The sequence below is a fragment of the Trachypithecus francoisi genome, unplaced genomic scaffold (assembly GCF_009764315.1).
Source record: "Trachypithecus francoisi isolate TF-2019V2 unplaced genomic scaffold, Tfra_2.0 Lachesis_group3, whole genome shotgun sequence".
In the NCBI taxonomy this organism is placed as follows: domain Eukaryota; kingdom Metazoa; phylum Chordata; class Mammalia; order Primates; family Cercopithecidae; genus Trachypithecus; species Trachypithecus francoisi.
The window spans coordinates 98,350,872-98,372,969 of record NW_022681468.1 but is presented as its reverse complement, the minus strand read 5'-3'; the positions used below and the strand labels follow the sequence as shown (position 1 = coordinate 98,372,969).

At 43.2% G+C, this 22,098-nt stretch overlaps 2 protein-coding genes across 2 annotated transcripts in view; one reads left to right on the top strand and one right to left on the bottom strand.

The window, feature by feature from the left end:
* Nucleotides 1–347: 347 nt before the first annotated feature.
* The window catches only part of BLM (BLM RecQ like helicase), a 109,364-nt gene continuing 87,613 nt past the window's right edge, over nucleotides 348–22,098 (top strand). The window contains exon 1 of the mRNA XM_033188981.1: nucleotides 348–508. The gene's annotated coding sequence lies outside the window, so the exon portion shown is untranslated. The remainder of the gene's footprint in view (nucleotides 509–22,098) is intronic.
* LOC117070200 (rho-related GTP-binding protein RhoG-like) lies at nucleotides 15,647–16,342 on the bottom strand. Its single transcript, XM_033188983.1, has one exon. The coding sequence runs from the start codon at nucleotides 16,217–16,219 to the stop codon at nucleotides 15,647–15,649; it is 573 nt and encodes a 190-aa protein (XP_033044874.1). The 5' UTR covers nucleotides 16,220–16,342.

The window sequence follows — 22,098 nt, the reverse complement described above, 5'->3', positions numbered from 1 at the left end:
ATTAAGGGGATGGAGAGGCAAGACCGCCAAAACCTCGCAGAGACACACAGTCGGAACCAAGAGACTGGGGTGAAGACGCCTGGCCTGGCCTGTGGGAACTGGCAAGTCTCAGCTCTCAGACGCCCGAGCTTTTTAACCCCGCCACAGCCGGGTTCTAGCTTCCTACTTCCTTTAAAGCCTTCACTGACTCTAAAACACCAAAAACAAAGACCCAACTAGCGCCGGAAGGCCGGGATGTAACCGTAGTCACCTGACCCTCCCGTTCGGACTCTGATTGGGGTTTGGAGATACGTGCCCCTCCCAGCGCCGCACGGCGACCCCGCCCCAGCAGCCTGAGGGGCGGGAACAGATGTGGGAGTACGACAGTATTAGTCGGTTTCCCCAGAAAGCAGCCAATCGGAATAGGCAGGCTTCCGGCGCGAAGTGAGCGAGATATCTGCGCGGCAGCCGTGGTCGTGCCGCGGGGAGTTTGGATCCTGGTTCCGCCCGCTAGGAGTCTGCGTGCGAGGTGAGTGCCGCGCGCATAACTACGGGTCGGTCAGCGCTGACCTAACCCTGCTCTGGCGGTCCAGCCCGGAGCTGGAGGCCGCACCAGTTCTTCCGTTTCCTGCGCTGGTTCGCCTCGCCCCGCTGAGTCAACTAGTCTTGCGAACATCCTGGGAGGACAGCAGATACATAATACGTTCCAGATGGGAAAATAGAGGCCCGGGGCAGGGGCGAACTCTGCCAAGGTCTCCCGGGGCGTCAGAGGCCGAGCATGGGCTAGGACCCGGCATGTTCTTGCCCATGTACTCCAGTGCCTAACATGATGCCCCGCACGGGGTAATCCCAGCCCAGACCTCTGGCACTATTACCTCCGTGTCCTTCCTGAGGAACAACGAAAACACTTTGTACTTTTTCTATGGCCTTCCATAATCACGAGCTGGGCTACTCTTGTTTTTGAGTGTCTACTGTGTGCCGTGTTCCTGGCACCCATGATCTTACAACTGTAGCTTCAGGATATCCCAGCAAAACGAAGTGAATAGGAATACTGCATCAGATTGCTTGGGTTCGAATTCTAGCCCCTTCACGTTTAGCTGTGTCTACTGCACGTTACTGAAACACTAAGTGTCTTGGTTTTCGTCTATCATATGGGGGAAATGGTCTCTTCCACTTCCTGGCGTTTTTGTTAGGATTAAACGACTTAATGTATGCAATAATAAATGCTTGGAAGACTACCTGTTACATAGTACACAGTAAGGGTTCTGTTATTATTACCCAGAGAAGCGGATGAAATTGTCCTCATTTTAGACATGGAAAATCTGAAGCATAAAGAGCTTGTCTCTGTACAGAAAGAGCATTTGGCGATTGAGTGCTAGAGATACAGAATTTGAACTAAGAGCGCCTGATTTTAAAGCATATCCCACAACATCAGGCTTTCTCCATAATCCCAGCACTTTGGGAGACAGGCAGGCGGATCACCTGAGGCCAGGAATTAGTGACTTGCCTGACCAACATGATGAAGCCCCCTCTCTGCAGTAAATATAAAAATTATCTGGGAGTGGTGGTGTGCGCCTGTGGTTCTAGCTACTGCGGAGGCTGAGGCACGAGAATCGCTTGAACCCAGGAGGCTGCAGTTAGCCAAAATTGCACCAATGCACTCCAGCCTGGGTGACAGAGTGAGACTTCGTCAATCATTCTGAAATGTTTTATGCCTTTAAAAGAGAGGGAATAGGGCCCAATTTAACTTTTTAAATTTGGTTAGTGGGTACATGGGTGTAATTCTATTTTCTGTATCTTCATGTAAGAAATATTAAAAATTAAAAGATATATATATCTTTTAATTTACATATTTTTTTCTAAGATAAAAAAATGGATAGAATAAAAGAGGTCCAAGATAATCGTGGAATAATCCTAGGACTTCAGTGCTGAAAGGCCGTGAGGGTCTCCATTACCTGTAGGATAAAAATCTAAACTCCTTAGTATGATACCTGAGGCTTTTGAGCATTCTGTTTCTCTAACACATACTATTCTACCTCAGCCTTTTACCACTCATAGACTACTCTTCTTCACAACCTCAGTCCTATCTGTAAAGTTCCACTTGTCCTTCAAGATCCAATTCAGTGTTCTTTGAAAAGCTTCTCTATCTTTTGTCTGTTTTTCCTTAATCCGGGAAGCCATAGTCTTTTAAGAAAAGACTTGATTGTCGGACTTATCTCATTGCTTTGTAATTATTTGTTGACATGTCTATTTTCTGCTGGTCTATAAGCTCCTTGAAGGCAGTAATAATGACTTGCCCATCTCTGTACCTCGGTGCCTACCATGATGGCTGGCACAGAGTAGTCACTGTAGATGTTAAATGAATGAAAAAGACAAGTCGAAGACTGAGAATGAAAGTTCTTGGAGTTATGACATACGGACTTTGTTCTGTGGAATGACAGGGAACTATTGAGTTTACTTTGTTTAAAAATTCCTGTATTTTATTGAAACATATTCTCAATGTCAAGAAAAATATTCCAGTCATAATACTATCTTTCAAACACTTGAACTACTTTTATTTTCCATGAGTCCTTTCCAAATTTCAGCTATAAAATTAGTTATACAGATTTCTTAGGTAGCTATAGCCTTAATGTATTCATAACTTAGTGTTTTTCTTTTTTCTTTCTTTTTTAACCTGACACTTGAGGAATTTTTTTTTCTTTTCTTTTTTTTTTAAGACAGGGCTTGTTATGCCCAGACCGTTTGTTCCCCGAAAAAGACCACCAGAGTCCAGAGTCAAAGCAAGCGGCAAGGATCTTTAATGCAAGTTCGAACTTGGTCCCTCCGTTCCACAACATACAGGAGGGCCCTGAACAATGCGTGCGCTTGCCTTTTATAGCCTAATGTAAACAGGACTTGTAAAGTTGCAGAGGAACGAGGGAATTCTCTAGGTTACAGCATTACATTGGTTAACATTTTAAGTTTATACATTTAGCAGTTTTTTATTGGTTCCCGTGCTCTCACAAACGGCTGTGTTCTTATCGGGGATTTTTCAGGTGGTGTCCTTCTAAAGTTGAGATATATGGTAGTCTTTGAATTGAAAGATATATGGTGGGGAGACATATGGTGGATGAGCCCAGGAAGTTGAGGGATATATGGAGGGGAGACTATGGTGGGATATGTTTATACTGGGCTCAGGAAGTGAGAGATATATGGCAAGCACTAGTAATTAGAACAGAAAAAGAACAAGACAGGGACTTTCACATTGCTTGTCTATACAACATCTGAATCTATAGATAACATTATCGGTTAGGTCCGGCGTCAACTTTTAACTAGGCTTAAGGCACCGCCCGGGCTGTTTGCCTGTGGACTTCATTTCTGCCTCTTAGTCTTTCATTTGATCTCTTTCAGGCTCACTGCAGCTCTAACCTCCCGGGCTCAAGTGATCCTCTCACCCCAGCTGGGAGTACAGGGGTGTACCACCACGCCTGGCTAATTTTTGTATTTGTTGTAGAGATGGGCTTTTGATTTTTTGTAGAGATAGGGTTTCGCCATGTTGTCCAGGCTGATCTCGAACTCATAGGCGCAAGCAGTTTGCCCACGTTGGCCTCTCAAAGTGCTGGGATTACAGGTGTGAGCCACCACGCCTGGCCTGCTTTTTTCTTTTTTTTTTTTGAGACGGAGTCTCGCTCTGTAACCCGGGCTGGAGTGCAGTGGCCGGATCTCAGCTCACTGCAAGCTCCGCCTCCCGGGTTTACGCCATTCTCCTGCCTCAGCCTCCCGAGTAACTGGGACTACAGGCGCCCGCCACCTCGCCCGGCTAGTATTTTTGTATTTTTTTAGTAGAGACGGGGTTTCACCGTGTTAGCCAGGATGGTCTCGATCTCCTGACCTCGTGATCCACCCGTCTCGGCCTCCCAAAGTGCTGGGATTACAGGCTTGAGCCACCGCGCCCGGCCGCTTTTTTCAATATTAAATCATCTCTTGGCTGGGTGCGGTAGCTCATGCCTATGATCCCAGCACTTTGGGAAGCCAAGGTAGGGGATTGCTTGAGCCCGGGAGTTCAAGACCAGCCTGGGCAACATGGCAAAACTCCATGTCTACCAAAAAATAAAATAAAAATCTGAACAAATTATTTCTTTTAACGAATCAGTCTTCATGCTTGTCATTTATCTTATAAATTTTCGCAATATTCCTCTCTCTTTGGCTTAATAGGTATGAAATGATGCTCCATGTTATTAATTATTAGAAAAATTTGACAATTTTTTCATAAGTTTACTTAGTGTATATATATTCCGGTGAGCTGTTGTGTTTATATTCCCTGAACATTTGTTCAGTGGAACTGGATATTCTTTTTTTTTTTTTTTGAGACGGAGTCTTGCTCTGTCACCCAGGCTGGAGTGCAGTGGCCGGATCTCAGCTCACTGCAAGCTCCGCCTCCCGGGTTTACGCCATTCTCCCGCCTCAGCCTCCTGAGTAGCTGGGACTACAGGTGCCGGCCACCTCCCCCAGCTAGTTTTTTTTGTATTTTTTAGTAGAGACAGGGTTTCACCGTATTAGTCAGGATGGTCTCGATCTCTTGACCTCGTGATCCACCCGTCTCGGCCTCCCAAAGTGCTGGGATTACAGGCATGAGCCACTGCACCCAGCCTAATTTTTTAATATATATATATTTTTATTGGCCGGGCGGTGGCTCACGCCTGTAATCCCAGCACTTTGGGAGGCCTAGGCAGGCGGATCATGAGGTCAGGAGTTCAAGCCCAGTGTGGCCAACATGGTGAAACCCCATCTCTTCTAAAAATGTAAAAGTCAGCTGAGCATGGGGCACACACCTGTGATCCCAGCTACTTGGGAGGCTGAGACAGGATAATCACTTGAACCCAGGAGGAAGAGATTGCAGTGAGCCGAGATTGCACCACTGTACTCCAGCCTGGCGACAGAGCGAGACTCCATTTCAAAAAAAAAAAAAAAAAAATTTATTATGAGACCAAGATACATTTGTAAAAATATACATAATTTGGCCGGAAACCAAGAGTTAAAGTGGCTCACACCTGTAATCCCAGCACTTCAGGAGGCTGAGGCAGGTGGATCACTTAAGGGCAGGAGTTCGAGACCAGCCTGGCCAACATGGTGAAACCCCATCTCTACTAAAATACAAAAATTTGCGGGCCATGGTGGCCCATGTTTGTAATCCCAGCTACTCGGGAGGCAGAGGCACAAGAATCGTTTGAACCTGGGCAGCGGAGGTTGCAGTGAGCCTAGATCACAATCATGCCATTGCACTCCAGCCTGGGCAACAGAGTGAGACTCTGTCTCAAAAAAATTAAATTAAAAAAAAAAAAAACTGGCCAGGCGTGGTGGCTCAAGCCTGTAATCCCAGCACTTTGGGAGGCCGAGACGGGTGGATCACGAGGTCAGGAGATGGAAACCATCCTGGCTAACACGGTGAAACCCCGTCTCTACTAAAAAAAATACAAAAAACTAGCCGGGCGAGATGGCGGGCGCCTGTAGTCCCAGCTACTCGGGAGGCTGAGGCAAGAGAATGGCGGGAACCCGGGAGGTGGAGCTTGCAGTGAGCTGAGACCCGGCCACTGCACTCCAGCCTGGGTGACAGAGCCAGACTCCGTCTCAAAAAAAAAAAAAAAACAAAAAAAAAAAACTTACATAATTTAAAGAATAGTTACAAAGAAATTATGAAGTTTAGTTATGCATAAAAATTATATTGTATCCATAGTAAACGTGAAGACTCAGTATAAAATTATACTTACACATAATCATCATCCAGATCAAGAAAGAAATAGAGTATTACCAGGATCCCAGGACCCCAGAAGTGTATCTTTCTCTTCATACCTCCTCTCTATGTTAGGGATAACTATTGTCCCAATTATTTATTTATTTATTTTGAGATGGAGTTTTGCTCTTGTTGCCCAGGCTGGAGTGCAGTGGCATGATCTTGGCTCACTGCAACCTTCGCCTCCTGGGTTCCAGCGATTCTTCTGCCTCAGCCTTCTGAGTAGCTTGGATTACAGGCGCCTACCACCATACCCAGCTAATTTTTTCTATTTTTAGTAGAGACGGGGTTACACCATATTGGCCAGGCTGGTCTCAAACTCCTGACCTCTGGTAATCCGCCCGCCTCAGCCTCCCAAAGTAGTGGGATTATAGGCATGAGCCACCGCGCTGGGCCCTGTTGTCCCAATTTTTATGATAGTGCTTTTCTTGTCTTCGTAGTTTGCCCTGATCTATGCATCTGTAAATAATACAGTTCAGTTTTGCATGATTTTGAGCTCTATAAATGGGATGATACTATATGTATTCTACTGAGCCTTTCTAGTTTGCATCGTTATGTTTGTGAGATTCTTCCATGTTGTAGATAAAGTTTTTCTTTCTTTTTTTTTAATAGTAATTTTGGCTGGAATGGTAGCTCACTTCTGTAATCCCAGCACTTTAGGAGGCTGAGGAAGAAAGATCTCTTGAGGCCGGGAGTTCAAGACCAGCCTGGCAACGATGGGAGACTTATCTCTACAAAAAATTTTAAAAAATTTGTCGAGCATGATGGCATGCACCTGTAGTTCCAGATTCTCCAGAGGCTGAGGCAGGAGGATCACTTGAGCCTAGGAGTTTGAGGCTGCAGTGAACTATAGTTTTGTCACTGCACTCTAGCCTGGGTGACAGAGCGATACCTTGTCTCTAAAAATTTTTTTTTAATTGTTTTCCTTAACCTCTTAACAGAGTTTTACATGTACAGTACCACATAGCCACAATGTTGTATGGCAGATCTCTAGAATGCATTACTGAAACTTTATACTTTTTGATTAACAACTTCCCATTTCCTGAAAGCCCCTACCCTGGTGACCACTGTGGCCCTCCTTGCTTCTATGAGTTTGCCTATTTTAGATACCTCATTGCAGTGGAATCTTGCAGTATTTGTCCTGTGACTGGCTTATTTCACTTTGCATGATGGCTTCAAGGTCCATCTGTGTCATCTCATGTTGCAGGATTTTTTAAAAAAATTTATTATTTTATTTAATTGTATTTTATTACTTTTTCAGACAGGGTCTTGCTCAGCTGTACTGGCTGGAGTGCAGTAGAATGATCATAGCTCACTGCAGCCTTGAACTCCTGGGCTCAGGTGATCCTTCTGCCTCAGCCTCCCAAGAAGGTGAGACTACAGGAGTGCACCACCATGCCTGGCTAACTTTTTTGTTTTTTGTAGATTCTGGGTCTCGCTATATTGCCTAGGCTGGTCTTGAACTCCTGGGCTCAAGCAATACTCCTGCCTTGGCCTCCCAAAGTGCTGGGATTCAAGCATGAGCCACTGCATCTAGTCGATTTGTTTCTTTTTAAAGGCTGAATATTTCGTTTTATGTGTATACCACTGTAAAGAAAACTCCATTTCCTCTGTACTCTGTACCCATATAATAATTCTTCACTTCTGTCACCAAATGTGTGGTGTTTTTTTCCCCACAATAGTTCAGTTCTTTAGCAGACACTGGGTGTCCTACATTTAGCTCAGTTCTGACCCTAACTGCCAGGAGTTAGTGCAGACCCCATATGTTAACTCCTCCCTGTCCACCCCCATTCCAGACCCCCTACTTCACACTACAATCACAAGTGGTAAGTCCTCCACATTCAGCTCACAGAACAGTTTCCTTACTAGATTATCAGCTTATTATAAACAACTCGGAAGCAGCCAGCTGCAAGAAATACATAGGACAAGGTATGTGGGAAGGGGTGTGGCACTTCCATGCCCTCTCCAGGCACGCCAGCCTCCCACCATCTCTACATGTTCTCACCACCCCAGAAGCTCCCTAAGCCCTATCCTTCTGGATTTTTATGTAGGCCTCCTTACCTAGACATGACTGATTAAATAATTGGCCATTGGTGATTAAGTCACTCCCCAGCCCCTCTGTCCTCCCCAGAGGAAGTTTTGTTTTGTTTTTTGAGGAGGAGTCTCACTCTGTCACCCAGGCTGGAGTGCAGTGGTGTGATACTGGCTCATTGCAACCTCTACCTGCTGGGTTCAAGAGATTCTCATGTCTCAGCTTCCTGAGTAGCTGGGATTATAGGCGTGTACCATCATGCCTGGCTAATTTTTGTATTTTTAGTAGAGATAGGGTTTTGCCATATTGGCCAGGATGGTCTCGAACTCCTGACCTCAGGTGATCTCCCTGCCTCGGCCTCCCTAAGTGCTGGGATTACAGGCGAAGGCCACCATGCCCGGCCCCCAGAGGAAGTTTTTATTGAATTAATTACAAACTGATAGGTCAAAAAGTATATATGTTTTACCTTACTATGTAATACTAAATTGTTTTCAAAAGTGCTTGCACTCCCACCAGTGTATTAGATTTTCCGTTGCTCTTCATGCTGGCTAATGCTTTATATTATATATATTTTTATTTTCCAATCTGGTATATTCACGTATAGTAGTATTTTTCTGGTAACTTTAATTTCTCTGATTGTTAGTGAAGATGAGTACCTTGATGTGTTTATGGGCTATTTCCTCTTTTTTACAGTCCCTTTTTAAGTTTTCTGTCTTCTCTATTGAGTTGTCTTTGTTTTATGTATGTATAAACATTTATATATAGTTATCTACATTTTTTTATGTACATACATACACATGTATAGCAAATATCTTCTACTTTGGCTTTTTAAATGGATTTAACATAATTTTGGTCAATGATTTTTTTCATTTTTACATTTCTTTAAATTGACATAATTGTACCCCAACAATTTATGAAGTTCATAGTGATATTTTGATACATATACTGTATAATGATCAGATCAGGGTAATTAGCATATCTGTCATCTTAAAACATTTATCATTTCTTTGTGTTAGGAGCATTCAATATCCTCCTCCTAGCTATTTGAAACTGTATAGTACATTATTGTTAACTGTCATCCTGTAGTGCTACAGAACACCAGAACTTACTCTTCCCATCTAGCTGTAATTTTGTTTGTTTTTTTTTTTTTTTTGAGACGGAGTTTCGCTCTTGTTGCCCAGACTGGAGTGCAATGGTGTGTTCTCGGCTCACTGCAACCTCTGCCTCCTGGGTTCAAGCAATTCTCCTGCCTCAGCCTCCCAAGTAGCTGGGATTATAGGCGTGTGCCACCACCCCTGGCTAATTTTGCGTTTTTAGTAGAGACAGGGTTTCTCCATGTTGGTCAGGCTGATCTCGAACTCCTGACTTCAGATCATCCACCCACCTCGGCCTCCCAAAGTGCTGAAATTACAGACATGAGCCACCACACCCAACCAATTTTGTATTCTTTAACAAGTCTCCCCCTACGCCTTTCCCTCTACCCTTCCCAACCTCTAGTGCCTTCTGTTCTACGTTTTATTTCTATGAGAGCAACAATTTTTAGGTTCCACATATGAGTGAGAACATGTGGTGTTTAACTTTCTGTTCTTTATTCCACCTAACATAATGTCTTCAGGTTCCATGTTGCTGTGAATAACAGGATTTTATTCTTTTTTATGGCTGAATAGTATTCTGTTGTGCATATGTACTATTTTTTTTTTTAATTCATTCATCGCTTGTTGAACACCTTGGTTGATTCCATATCTTGGCTATTGTGAATAGTGCTGCAGTAAGCATGGGGGTGCAAATGTCTCTTTGATATGCTGATATCTTTTCCTTTGGATAAGTGCTCAGTAGTGGGATCGCTGGGTCATATGGTAGATCTATTTGTAGTTATTTGAAGAACTTCCATACTATTCTCCATAGTGGCTGTAGTAGTTTATATTCCCACCAGCAGTGGAAGTGTAAGAGTTCTCTTTTCTCTGCATCCTCACCAGCATTTGTTATTTTCTGTCTTTTTGATAATAGCTATCTTAACTGGGGTAGGATGAGACTTCATTGTGGTTTTTTTTGTTTGTTTGTTTTTTGTTTTCTTAATTTCTAAAATTTTTTGTAGAGATGGAATCTTGCTGTGTTGCCCAGGCTGGTCCTGAACTCCTGGTCTCAAGCAGTCCTCCTGCCTCAGCCTCCTAAAGTGCTAGGATTCAACGCATGAGCCACTGTGCCTGGCCCTAATTGTGTTTTTGATTTGCACTATTTTTTTTTAACATCTTTTATTGTGAATTGTTGTATGTTATATTTCATAGACATAACTTGTACATGAATGAGCTAATATAGTAGGCCTGAAACTGGTACCTTCAGAAAAGCCTGCTTGCACAATTGGTCCCTGGCTGTGTCTGGGAACTTGGCTTTGGAAACCTTTCCTACACTGATCAGGTTGTTTTGCCCACTGTAGCCGCTAATACCTGTTTTCCTTATGGGAGTCTGAAATTTTGGTGGGAGGAAGGGAGGAAGGTGCCTAAGTGACCAGCCCTCAATAAAACCCCTAGATTCGGAGTCTCTATCCAGCTTCTTTGGGGCAGAAACAGTGCACATGCATAGCTGCATTTTCACTGAGAGAGCGTGCACTTTCTCAGGAGTTGGAGAGCATGGGAAGCCTGCACATGAATTCCTACAGACACTACCTGAGGTGTTTTTTTTCCCTTGCTGATCTGGCTGTGTATCCTTAAAGTGTTTATGATATAATAAATGTTAGCTGTGAGTACAACTGTACGCTGAGTCCCATGAGTTCTTCTAGCAAAGTATTGAACTTAGCTATTAACTTCCTCTAGAAAAAAAAAAGCTGGAATTTGGATTAGAAATGCATTAAGTTATAGATGAATTTGGGGAGAATTAGCATCTCAATATTGTCTTCCAATGTGAATATGGTTCATATGATTGTTTCCTCCCTCCTTGACTTCTCTTAACAACTTACAATTTTCTTTTCTTTTTTTGAGACGGGGTCTTGCTCTCTCTCCTAGGCTAGGGTAAGTGGTGCAATCATAGCTTACTGGAGCCTCGACCTCCTGAGCTCAGGTGATCCTTCCACCTCAGCCTCCTAAGTAGCTAGGGCCATAGGCACGTGCCACCATGACCAACACATTTTTGTATTTTTGTAGAGACGGGGTTTTGCTGTGTTGCCCAGGCTGCTCTCAAACTCCTGGACTCAAGTGATCCTCCCACCTTGGCCTCCCAAAGTGCTGGGATTATAGGCATGAGCCACTGTGCCCAGCCCAATTTTCTGAATAGATATCATGGACATAATTTGTTAGATGTATTTTTGGCTATATAATATTTAAAAAAAAAATTTTTTTTTTGAGACAGCATCTCACTTTGTCGCCCCGACTGAAGTGCAGTGGTGTGATCTCAGCTCACCACAACCCCTGCCTTCCAGGCTCAGGTGATTCTCCTGCCTCAGCCTCCCGAGCAGCTGGGCTTACAGGCACGTGCCACTACTGCCACCACGCTCAGCTAATTTTTGTGTTTTTAGTAGAGACGGGGTTTACCATGTTGGCCAGGCTGATCTCAAACTCCTGACCTCAAATGATCCACCCACCTTGGCCTCCCAAAGTGCTGAGATTACAGGCATGAGCCACCACACCCGGCTGGGTATTTAAATTTTTGATGTCATCATAAATAACTTTTCTGACATTTTATTTTTTGTTTATTGGTGTTATAGAAAAACAATTTATTTTTGTATGTTGACCTTGTCTCCAGCAGTCTTCCTAAACTCACTGTATTTTCTATAGCTGCTGTGATAAATTACCATAAACTTAGTGGCTTAAAACAACACAGAGGCTGGGAACATTGGCTCATGCCTGTAATCCCAGCACTTTGGGAGGCCAAGGTGGGAGTATCACTGGAGCCCAGAAATTCGAGACTGGCCTGGGCAACACAGTGAGTCCCCATCTCTGTTTAAAAATAACAACACAAGGTGGCTCATGCCTGTAATCCCAGCACTTTGAGAGGCTGAGGCAGGCAGATCCCCTGAGGTCAGGAGTTTGAGACCAGCCTGGCCAACATGGCGAAACTCCATCCCTACTAAAAATACAAAAATTACCCAGGCATGGTGGTGCGTGCTTGTAATCCCAGCTATTCAGGAGGCTGATGCAGGAGAATCACTTGAGCACAGGAGACGGAGGTTGCAGTTTGCCGAGATCGTGCCACTGTATCCAGCCTGGGCAACAAGAATGAAACTCAGTTTCAAAATAAATAAATAAATAAAATAAATAAAAAACAACAACATAGATTTATTATCTTACAGTTGTGTAGTTCAGAAGTCTGAATGGGTTTCATTGGGCTAAAGTCAAGGTGTTGGCAGGCTGAGTTCCTTTCTGGAGGCTCAAGGGCAGAATCCATTTCCTTCCCCTTTTCAGCTTTTAGAGACTATTCATATTCCTTGACTCCTGGCTTTCCTCCTCCATTATCAAAGCCAGCAACTTTGAGTCCTCCTCAAGTTGCCATCTTTCTGGTCTGTCATCTTATTTCGTCTTCCACTTAAAAAGACACTTGTGATTACATTGGGTCCATCTGGTTAGTCCAGGATAATCTTCCTTTTTTTTTTTTGAGACGGAGTCACGCTCTGTCACCCAGGCTGGAGTGCAGTGGCCGGATCTCAGCTCACTATAAGCTCCGCCTCCCGGGTTCACGCCATTCTTCTGCCTCAGCCTCCCAATTAGCTGGGACTACAGGCGCCGCCACCACGCCTGACTAGTTTTTTGTATTTTTTTAGTAGAGACGGGGTTTCACCATATTAGCCAGGATGGTCTCGATCTCCTGACCTCGTGATCTGCCCGTCTCGGCCTCCGAAAGTGCTGGGATTACAGGCGTGAGCCACCGCGCCCGGCCCTAATCTTCCTATTTTAAGGTCAGCTTATTAGCAGTCTTAATTCCATATGACAGTAATTCACCTTTGTCATGTAACCAAGCATATTCACAACATCCAAGGATCAGGATATAGACATCTTTGGATGGGTGTGGGAGACGGGGATAGTGGTGGTGGTCACATTATTCTACCTCCTGCACTCACTTAAGTTTTTTTTTTTTTTTTTTTTTGAGACAGAATCTTGCTGTATCGCCCAGGCTGGAGTGCAGTGGCATTATCTTGGCTCACTGCAACTTCCGCCTCCTGGGTTCAAGCGATTCTCCTGCCTCAACCTCCCAAGTAGCTGGGACTACAGGCACGCACCATCATGCCTACCTAATTTTTTTTGTGTGTATGTGTTTTTAGTAGAGATGGGGTTTCACTATGTGACCAGGCTTATCTCGAACTACTGACCTCATGATCCACCCACCTTGGCCTCCCAAAGTGCTGGGATTACAGGCTTGAGCCACCGCTTCTGGCCAAGAATTTTAATAATTTAATCTGAAGAGTCTTTTAGATGTTCCACACACAAAATTATAGCCTTTGTGAATATTAGTGATTTTACATCTTTCCAGTTAACACGCCTTTTATTTATTGTTCATGCTCTACTGCTCCGGCTTGTACTTCCAGTGTATATCAGGTAAAAGTGGTAATAGTGGCATTCTGGAATTGTTCTTTTTTTTTTTTTTTTTGAGACGGAGTCTCGCTCTGTCGCCCAGGCTGGAGTGCAGTGGCCGGATCTCAGCTCACTACAAGCTCTGTCTCCCGGGTTTACGCCATTCTCCTGCCTCAGCCTCCGGAGTAGCTGAGACTACAGGCGCCCGCCACCTCGCCCGGCTAGTTCTTTTTTTGTATTTTTTAGTAGAGACGGGGTTTCACCGTGTTAGCCAGGATGGTCTCGATCTCCTGACCTCGTGATCCGCCCGTCTCGGCCTCCCAAAGTGCTGGGATTACAGGCTTGAGCCACCGCGCCCGGCCGCTGGAATTGTTCTTGATCTAAAAAGAAAAGCTTCCTAAATTTCACCTTACTGTATTCTCTCTGTGAGGTTGTGTAAGTTCCTTTCTATTCCTGTTTGATAAGAGTTGTGGTTTTTTTGTTTTTTGTGTTTTTTTTTTGAGATGAAGTCTTGCTCTGTCACCCAGGCTCAGTGCAGTGGCGCAATCTCAGCCCACTGCAACCTCCGCCTCCTGGGTTCAGGTGATTCTCCTGTCTCAGCCTCCCAAGTAGCTAAAACTAGAGGCTGCGCCACCGCGCCCAGCTAATTTTTGTATTTTAGGTAGAGACGGGGTTTCACCATATTGGCCAGACTGGTCTCGAACTCCTGATCTTGTGATTTGCCCGTCTCAGCCTCCCAAAGTGCTGGGATTACAGGTGTGAGCCACCACACCCGGCATGGTAAGAGTTTTCAGTGTGAATAGATTTGACTGTGAATGGATGTTTGATCTTATCATATGCTTATTCTGGACTTCTTGAGACAATGATATGATTGTTCAGCTTTAATGTTGTGGTGAGTTATATTAATTGATTTTTAAATGTTGAACCACTTCTGAGTCATTTTTGAGACAACACAACTTGGTCTTGGTATTTTTTATTTTATTTGTTTATTTATCTTTTTAGACAGGGTCTCACTGTTACCCAGGCTGGAATGCAGTGGCATGACTTCAGCTCACTGCAGCTTCGATCTCCCAAGTCATTCTCCCATCTCAGCCTCCCAAGTAGCTGGGACTATAGGCAAGTGTCACCATGCCCAGTTAATTTTTATAAATTTTTGTAGAGATGAGATTTAATCACACTGCCCAGTTTGGTCTCAAAACCCTGAGCCCAAGCAATCCTCCTGCCTCGGCCTCCAAAAGTGCTGGGATTACAGGTGTGAGTCACCATGCCCGTGGCTCTTGGTTTATTTTATACATGGCTAGATTTAGTTTGCTAACATATTGTTTGGGACTTTTGCATCTACATTTATGAATAAGAATTAGCCTGGAATTTTTCACTGATGAGCTGTCCTTGCAGGACTCAGTATCAGAGTTATGCTGGCCTCACAGAATGAGTTGGGGAGTTGTTTCTTTCTCTATTTTGGAATCGTTTATGTAAAATTGGAGTATTTTACTGCCATAAGTGCTCAGAAGAACTCACCTGCGACACTCTCTGGTCTTGATGCTTTGTAGGTGGATTTTTGACCATCAATAGGACTTCTTTAATGGCTATAAGGCTATTAGGTTTTCTGTTTATTTTTGAGTGAGCTTTGATAAGTTAATTTTTAAAGAATGTGTCCATCTCATCTAAATTTTAAAATTTATTGATGCAAAGTTGTTCATAACAGCCTAATGTTATCTTTTAATGTCTATGGCATGGGTAGTTAAATCTCATCTTTCAATCTCTTCTTCTTTTTTTTTTTTTTCCACTGGAGACAGGAGGTTTTATTGATGCTGATGGGGGTAGGAAAGGCCCCCAGAAGTATGGGGGCTGAGTCAGTCAGCAAATGCATAAGGCCTGGGCACAGAGGAGCAGGTTAGGGCACATTCACCCTCTCAGGCTTCTGTGGCTCCCTCATTGGAGAAGGGAGAGAGCATCTTGGGGGCGCAATTCCAAGAGCAGCCAGGACAGAGGTTAGAGATGGCTGAGAGCCCCTAACCTGAGGAGGCAACACAATAGGCAAGCAACAGCTGTGTGGAAAGCTGGATGAACTGGTCAGCAGCGGAAAATGGGAGGCGGGACTGGGTTGGCCTCTTGGGGAGGGGTCCAACCTTGGCTTGGATGAGCTCATGAGAATACCCAGTGTTCCCAACCAGAGAGGGGCAGACCCCAAGGCTCGTTTCTCTGCAGGCCTCCTTAAGGGAAAAAGGCGCCAGAGAAAAAAGCATTCAGGGAGCCCCCTGGAAAGAGGTGCCAGAATTAGTCCTTAAGGCACAGCTGGGGTGGACAAGGCACCAAGGTGCAACTGGTGGGGGAGGGCAGGGGCAGCTTCCAAGCCAAGTGCCAGGGTCACAAGAGGACGCAGGACCGCCCACACTTGATCGGCGTGGGGTTGAGCACAGCCCAGACAGCCTCGGCGAACACTTCCTTGACACCATCGTGTTGCAGGGCTGAGCATTCAAGGTAGCGCACAGCGTGGATCTGCTTGACCAGTGCCTGGCCCTGCTGCGGTGTGATGGGTGCCTGGCCCTGATCCTTGAGGCGCCGTAGGGTGTAAGGCTGGGCTCTCAGGTCCTTCTTGGTGCCCACCAGCAGGATGGGTACATCAGGGCAGTGGTGGCACACCTCTGGAAGCCACTTGTGCCGCACCTTCTCATGGGAAGGCGGACTGGCAATGGAGAAAACAGATGACGGACGTTGGTCTGAGGGTAGGAGAGTGCGGCGGCGGTCATACTCCTCCTGGCCCACAGTGTCCCACATGTTCAGGTTCACTGTGCGCCCGTCAACTGCACTCTGCGCGCTGTAATTGTCGAACACAGTGGGGATGTACTCTTTGGGGAAAGCGTTAGTTGTGTAGCAGATGAGCAGGCACGTCTTGCCCACAACCCCATCACCCACCACCACGCACTTGATGCTCCGCATCGTGGGTGCAGTTGCTATAGTGGAGGTAGTGCCTCCCCTCTCTTCTGGACCGCTCTGGCTGCAGTGACCTGGTGCCCTCCCCGAGCAACTCCGGGCTCGAGCTCAATCTCTTCTTTTTATGTCTTTTCACAGAACAAACTTGGTTTATTGATCCTCTCTATTCTATATCTATTATTTTTTACTCGTAAATTTTTTTTTTGTTTTGTTTTTGTTTTTGTTGAGACGGAGTCTCGCTTTGTCGCCCAGGCTGGAGTGCAGTGGCCAGATCTCAGCTCATTGCAAGCTCCACCTCCCGGGTTTACGCCATTCTCCTGCCTCAGCCTCCCAAGTAGCTGGGACTACAGGCGCCCGCCACCTCGCCCGGCTAGTTTTTTGTATTTTTTTAGTAGAGACGGGGTTTCACTGTGTTCGCCAGGATGACCTCGATCTCCTGACCTCGTGATCCGCCCGTCTCGGCCTCCCAAAGTGCTGGGATTACAGGCTTGAGCCACCGCGCCCGGCCGGCAACTCTTATTTTTTTTTTTGAGACGGAGTCTGGCTCTGTCTCCCTGGCTGGAGTACAGTGGCCGGATCTCAGCTCACTGCAAGCTCCGCCTCCCGGGTTTACACCATTCTCCTGCCTCAGCCTCCGGAGTAGCTGGGACTACAGGCGCCCGCCACCTCGCCCGGCTAGTTTTTTGTATTTTTAGTAGAGACGGGGTTTCACCGTGTTAACCAGGATGGTCTCGAACTCCTGACCTCGTGATCCGCCCGTCTCAGCCTCCCAAAGTGCTGGGATTACAGGCTTGTGCCACCGCGCCCGGCCAACTCTTAAATGTTTTAAAAATCTATTTATTTATTTATTTTGAGACTGGTTTATGAAACTGGCTAATATTTGTATTTTTGGTAGAGATGGGGTTTCACCATGTTGCCAAGGCTGGTCTTGAATTCCTGGGCTCAAGCGATCCATCTGCCTTGGCCTCCCAAAGTGCTGGGATTACAGGCATGAGCCACTGCGCCTGAGCCTCTTATCTTTACAATTTCCTCCTTTCTATTTTCATCAGGCTTATTTTTTCAGTTTCTTTCTTTTCTAGTAATTAGTATCATCCATTTTCTTTTTTTTCTTTTCTTTTCTTTTTTTTTTTTTTTTGAGACGGAGCCTCACTCTGTCGCCCAGGCTGGAGTGCAGTAGCCCTATCTCGGCTCACTGCAAGCTCTGCCTCCCGGGTTTACGCCATTCTCCTGCCTCGGCCTCCCGAGTAGCTGGGACTACAGGCGCCCGCCACCACCCCTGGCTAATTTTTTTGTATTTTTAGTAGAGACGGGGTTTCACCGTGTTAGCCAGGATGGTCTCGATCTCTTGACCTCGTGATCCGCCCGTCTCGGCCTCCCAAAGTGCTGGGATTACAGGTGTGAGCCACCGGGCCCAGCCTGGATCATCCATTTTCTTGTAACTACTTCTTTAGTTGCATGTTACATATTTTTATGTGTAGACTTCCATTATTCAGTTTAAAATATATTTGAATACTATGATATCTTACTTGACCGATGGCTTATTCACAAGTATATTTCTTTATTTTCAGTGCAAAGGGATTCTCTAGATCTCATTTCTTTGTTTTGAAGTTTTAAAAATCTACAGAAAAAAAAAACCCTACAGAAAAGTTGAAGAATTAGTGTAGTATATCATCTTCCCAAGTAAACAATTTACATTCATAAAAATAGTTCATATATTAGGTCACAAGGAAAAATTAGTAATTTCATAAAGTAGAAATATTATAATTATGATCACCATGCAACAAAACTAGAAATTAAAAATGAATTTATAAAAAAGCAGAAAGATCCTTCCATCTGGAAAACTGAAAACAACTATTGGATGTAAGGAAAATAGAAACTGAAATAAAGGATTTCTGAAACTTAACGAAATGAAAACACAGCATATCAGATTCTTAAAAAAAAAAGGTAAGGCACTAATCGGGGGAAAATTTATAATCTTCAGTACATATTATAAGTGAAGAAAGGAAATAAGTGAATTCCAAACTTAGAAAGTTAGAAAAAGAAAAACAAGTAAATTAAAGGAAAGCACAAGAGAATAAATAATAAAGATAAAAAGAGAAATTAGTAAGAGAACAGAAAAACATCTCATTCAAAAATTAAGATTTTTATCTTGGCTCAGCGCTGTGGCTTACGCCAGTAATCCCAGCACTTTGGGAGGCCGAAGCAGGCAGATCACGAGGTCAGGAGATCAAGACCATCCTGTCTAACATGGTGAAACCCCATCTCTACTAAATACAAAAAGTTAGCTGGGCATGGTGGCATGTGCCTGTAATCCCAGCTACTCGGGAGGCTGAGGCAGGAGAATTGCTTGAATCTGGAAGGCAGAGTTTGCAGTGAGCCGAGATCGTGCCACCGCACTCTAGCCTGGGCCACAGAGCGAGACTCTGTCTCAAAAAAAAAAAAAAAAAAGATGTGTATCTTGAATTGTTTAATGAAGCAAATAAATTAACCTAATAGAAATTACAAATATACAGAATAACAAATCATAAGTGGTAAGTAACCATTGACATAGGGTAGTTTTTATAACAAGATTAATTTACATACCTTTACGTAAACAAATTTGAAAACTAAAATGAAATGGATAATTATGTGTGACAATATAGTTTACCAAAATTGACTCAAGTAGATATTGGAAGTTAAACAGCACAATTTCCATTGAATAAGTTTTTGAAGTTATGAAATAACTATCTCACTGAAAAATAAAAACCTTGAAGTCCAAATGGTTTAACAGGAAAATTCTGCTACATTTATGGAGTTCAAATAATCCTAATGCTAAATAAATTGTTTTAGAACATAGAAAAGGGCTGGGCGCGGTGGCTCAAGCCTGTAATCCCAGCACTTTGGGAGGCCAAGATGGGCGGATCACGAGGTCAGAAGATCGAGACCATCCTGGCTAACATGGTGAAACCTCGTCTCTACTAAAAAATACAAAAAAAAAAAAACTAGCCGGGCGAGGTGGCGGTGCCTGTAGTCCCAGCTACTCCGGAGGCTGAGGCAGGAGAATGGCGTAAACCCAGGAGGCGGAGCTTGCAGTGAGCTGAGATCGGCCACTGCACTCCAGCCCGGGCGACAGAGCAAGACTCCGTCTCAAAAAAAAAAAAAGAACATAGAAAAGAAGGAAAACTTCCAAATTCTTTCTTTTCTAAATGGCTTGGTATTGTAAATGCTGATTTAGTTGTCTGTCTCCAGTTGTTGAAGGGCTAAAGTGAAATAAAGTAAAACATCTTAAAACACTTTTTAGTTCTTAGACCCTCTTTTTTAAAGTAGTTTTATTGATATAGACTGCACACATTTAAAGTATATAATTTGTGCAGTTTTGACATACATATATCATCACCATAATCCAGTTAATGAACATATCCATCACTCTCAAAAGCTTTCTGATGCCCATTTAATTCTGCCTTCTTGCTCTCTTCTTGCCAGTCAACCGCTTATCTGGTTTCTGTTACTGTAGAATAATAAGCATGTTCTTGGACTTTTAATAAATGTAATAATACAGTATATATTCTTTTGTATCTCACTTCTTTTACACAGCGTAATTATTTTATATTGGTTTTTATGAAGCAAGTATAAAACAAATATTTAACATACAGATTAAAGGTAGCACAAAGAAAATTACAGATGAATATTATATATAAAAATTATGTAAAAGTTCTAAATAAACTACCACCAAACAGAACAGAATCCAGCACTCTATTATAAAAATATTAGCTCATCACCAAGATGTATACCAGGAATGCAAAGATGGTGTAACATTAGAATCATCAATGTAATTCACCATATTTAGCCTAAGGAGAACACTCATATATTTACTTTTATATATGCTGAAAAACCTTTGACAAGATTCAACACCAATATATAGTAAAAACTCTTAAGAAATTATATTATAAGCAATACTTTTTTTTTTTTTTTTTTTTTGAGACAGAGTCTCACCCTGTCCCCCAGGCTGAAGTGCAGTAGCATGACCTCAGCTCACTGCAACCTCCACCTCCCAGGTTCAAGCCATTCTCCTGCCTTAGCCTCCCAAGTAGCTGGGATTACAGGCGCCCACCTGGCTAATTTTTGTATTTTTAGTAGAAATGGGGTTTCACCATCTTGGCCAGGCTGGTCTCAAACTCCCAACCTCAAGTGATCTGCCCACCTTGGCCTCCCAAAGTGCTGGGATTACAGATGTGAGCCACCATACCCGGCCAATCAATACTTCTTAATGATGGTATTCTCTGTCTCTCTCTCTCTCTCTCTCTCACACACACACACACACACACACACACACACACACACACACACAGAGACGGAAAGGGAGAGGGAGAGGGAGGGAGGAAGAGAGAGAGAGAGTGAAGAGAGAGAGACAGACAGAGACACTTTATTCCTAAATCCTGTATTTTATCTAATAGGAAAATACTGGAGGCATTTTTACTAAGATTGAGAGAAAGGCAGAGATACTCACCAACTCCACTTGTATTTAACCTTGTACTGGGGGCTTAGGCAGTGCAGTTAGATAAATCAATTAGAGGCACAAGATTTGGAAAATAAAAAGTTATATTGTCCCTACTTGCAGGTGATATGGTAGTGTATCTGGAATACTGCAGAAAATCAATAATGAAACTAAAACAAAAAAGGAATTTTATAAGAATATGCAAAAATCAGTGGTCTTCATATACACAGATAACAAGTTTGAATATATAATGGAGGGTAAAATCCCATTTACAGCAACAAGAAAAAGAGAAAATATTTAGAAGATTAAAAACATGTAAAATCTAAGTGAAGAAATCTTTAAAACACCTCTGAATAAAAAAAGTAGCCTTAAACAAATGAAAAGAATCATTTATTCTAGGATAGGACAACAACATCATAAAAGTGCCAGTTATACCTAAGTTAATATATAAATTTAATGCAATCTCAATATAAATATCAACAGGATTTTTTTCTGGCACTAGACAAGTTGATTCTAAAGTTCATATAGAAAAACAAACATACAAGAATAGCTAGGAAAACAGAAGAACTACAAAGAGAAAGTAGGCTTCCAGATATTGTAACATATTGCAAAGCTTCTATCATGAAAATATTGTGGTATAGACCAATGGTATAGAATAGAAAGTCAAGAAGTAGTCTCCTAAACACATAAATTTAGTGTATGATAAAGGTGGTACTGAAATTATTAGGGCAGAGATGGACTTTTTAATAAATAGTGCTGGGACAACTTGTTAGCCACTTGAAAAAACAAAATTATATCTGTACTTTATATCAGATACAGGAATAAATTTCAAATGAACCAGAAATCTAATTTTTTTAAAATTACCTACTAGAAGCATACATAGATGAGTTTTCTATAACCTGAATGTGGGGAAAGGCAATAAAAGAGGGGGGAAAAATTGGCTACATTGAAAAGCAAATTCTTGATTACAAAAATTAAAAACACCATAAGCAAAATTAAAAGATAGATGAGAAACCAGGAAAAAATATTTGCAAAATACATTTTAAAGACCTACTATCCCTAGTCTAAATTGAGAGAAAAAAATACCACAATTCGATTAAAAAGGCAGAATACATGAGCAGATACAATTTTAAAAAAATATTTAAAAACTGAATAAAGTGTCTCTGTCTGTTAAATATATGAAGAAAATATTCAATTTCACCTAAAATAGGTGGTATAAATTTAAAGCTGCACTGAAATACCACTTCTCACCTATCAGCTCTGCACTAATTAGAAAGCTTCACAAGAAGCCCCATTGGTGAGGCTGTGAGGAAGACAAACTTGTAAAACCCCCTTTGAGGGAGAATTTGGCAATCCAGCAGACTACACATGCATTAGCCCTTTGACCCAACCATTCCACTTGTAGGAATAT

Bases quoted from the DNA above. Each gene is read 5' to 3' on its own strand.
- LOC117070200 (XM_033188983.1), bottom strand. From the start codon at position 16,219: ATGCGGAGCATCAAGTGCGTGGTGGTGGGTGATGGGGTTGTGGGCAAG.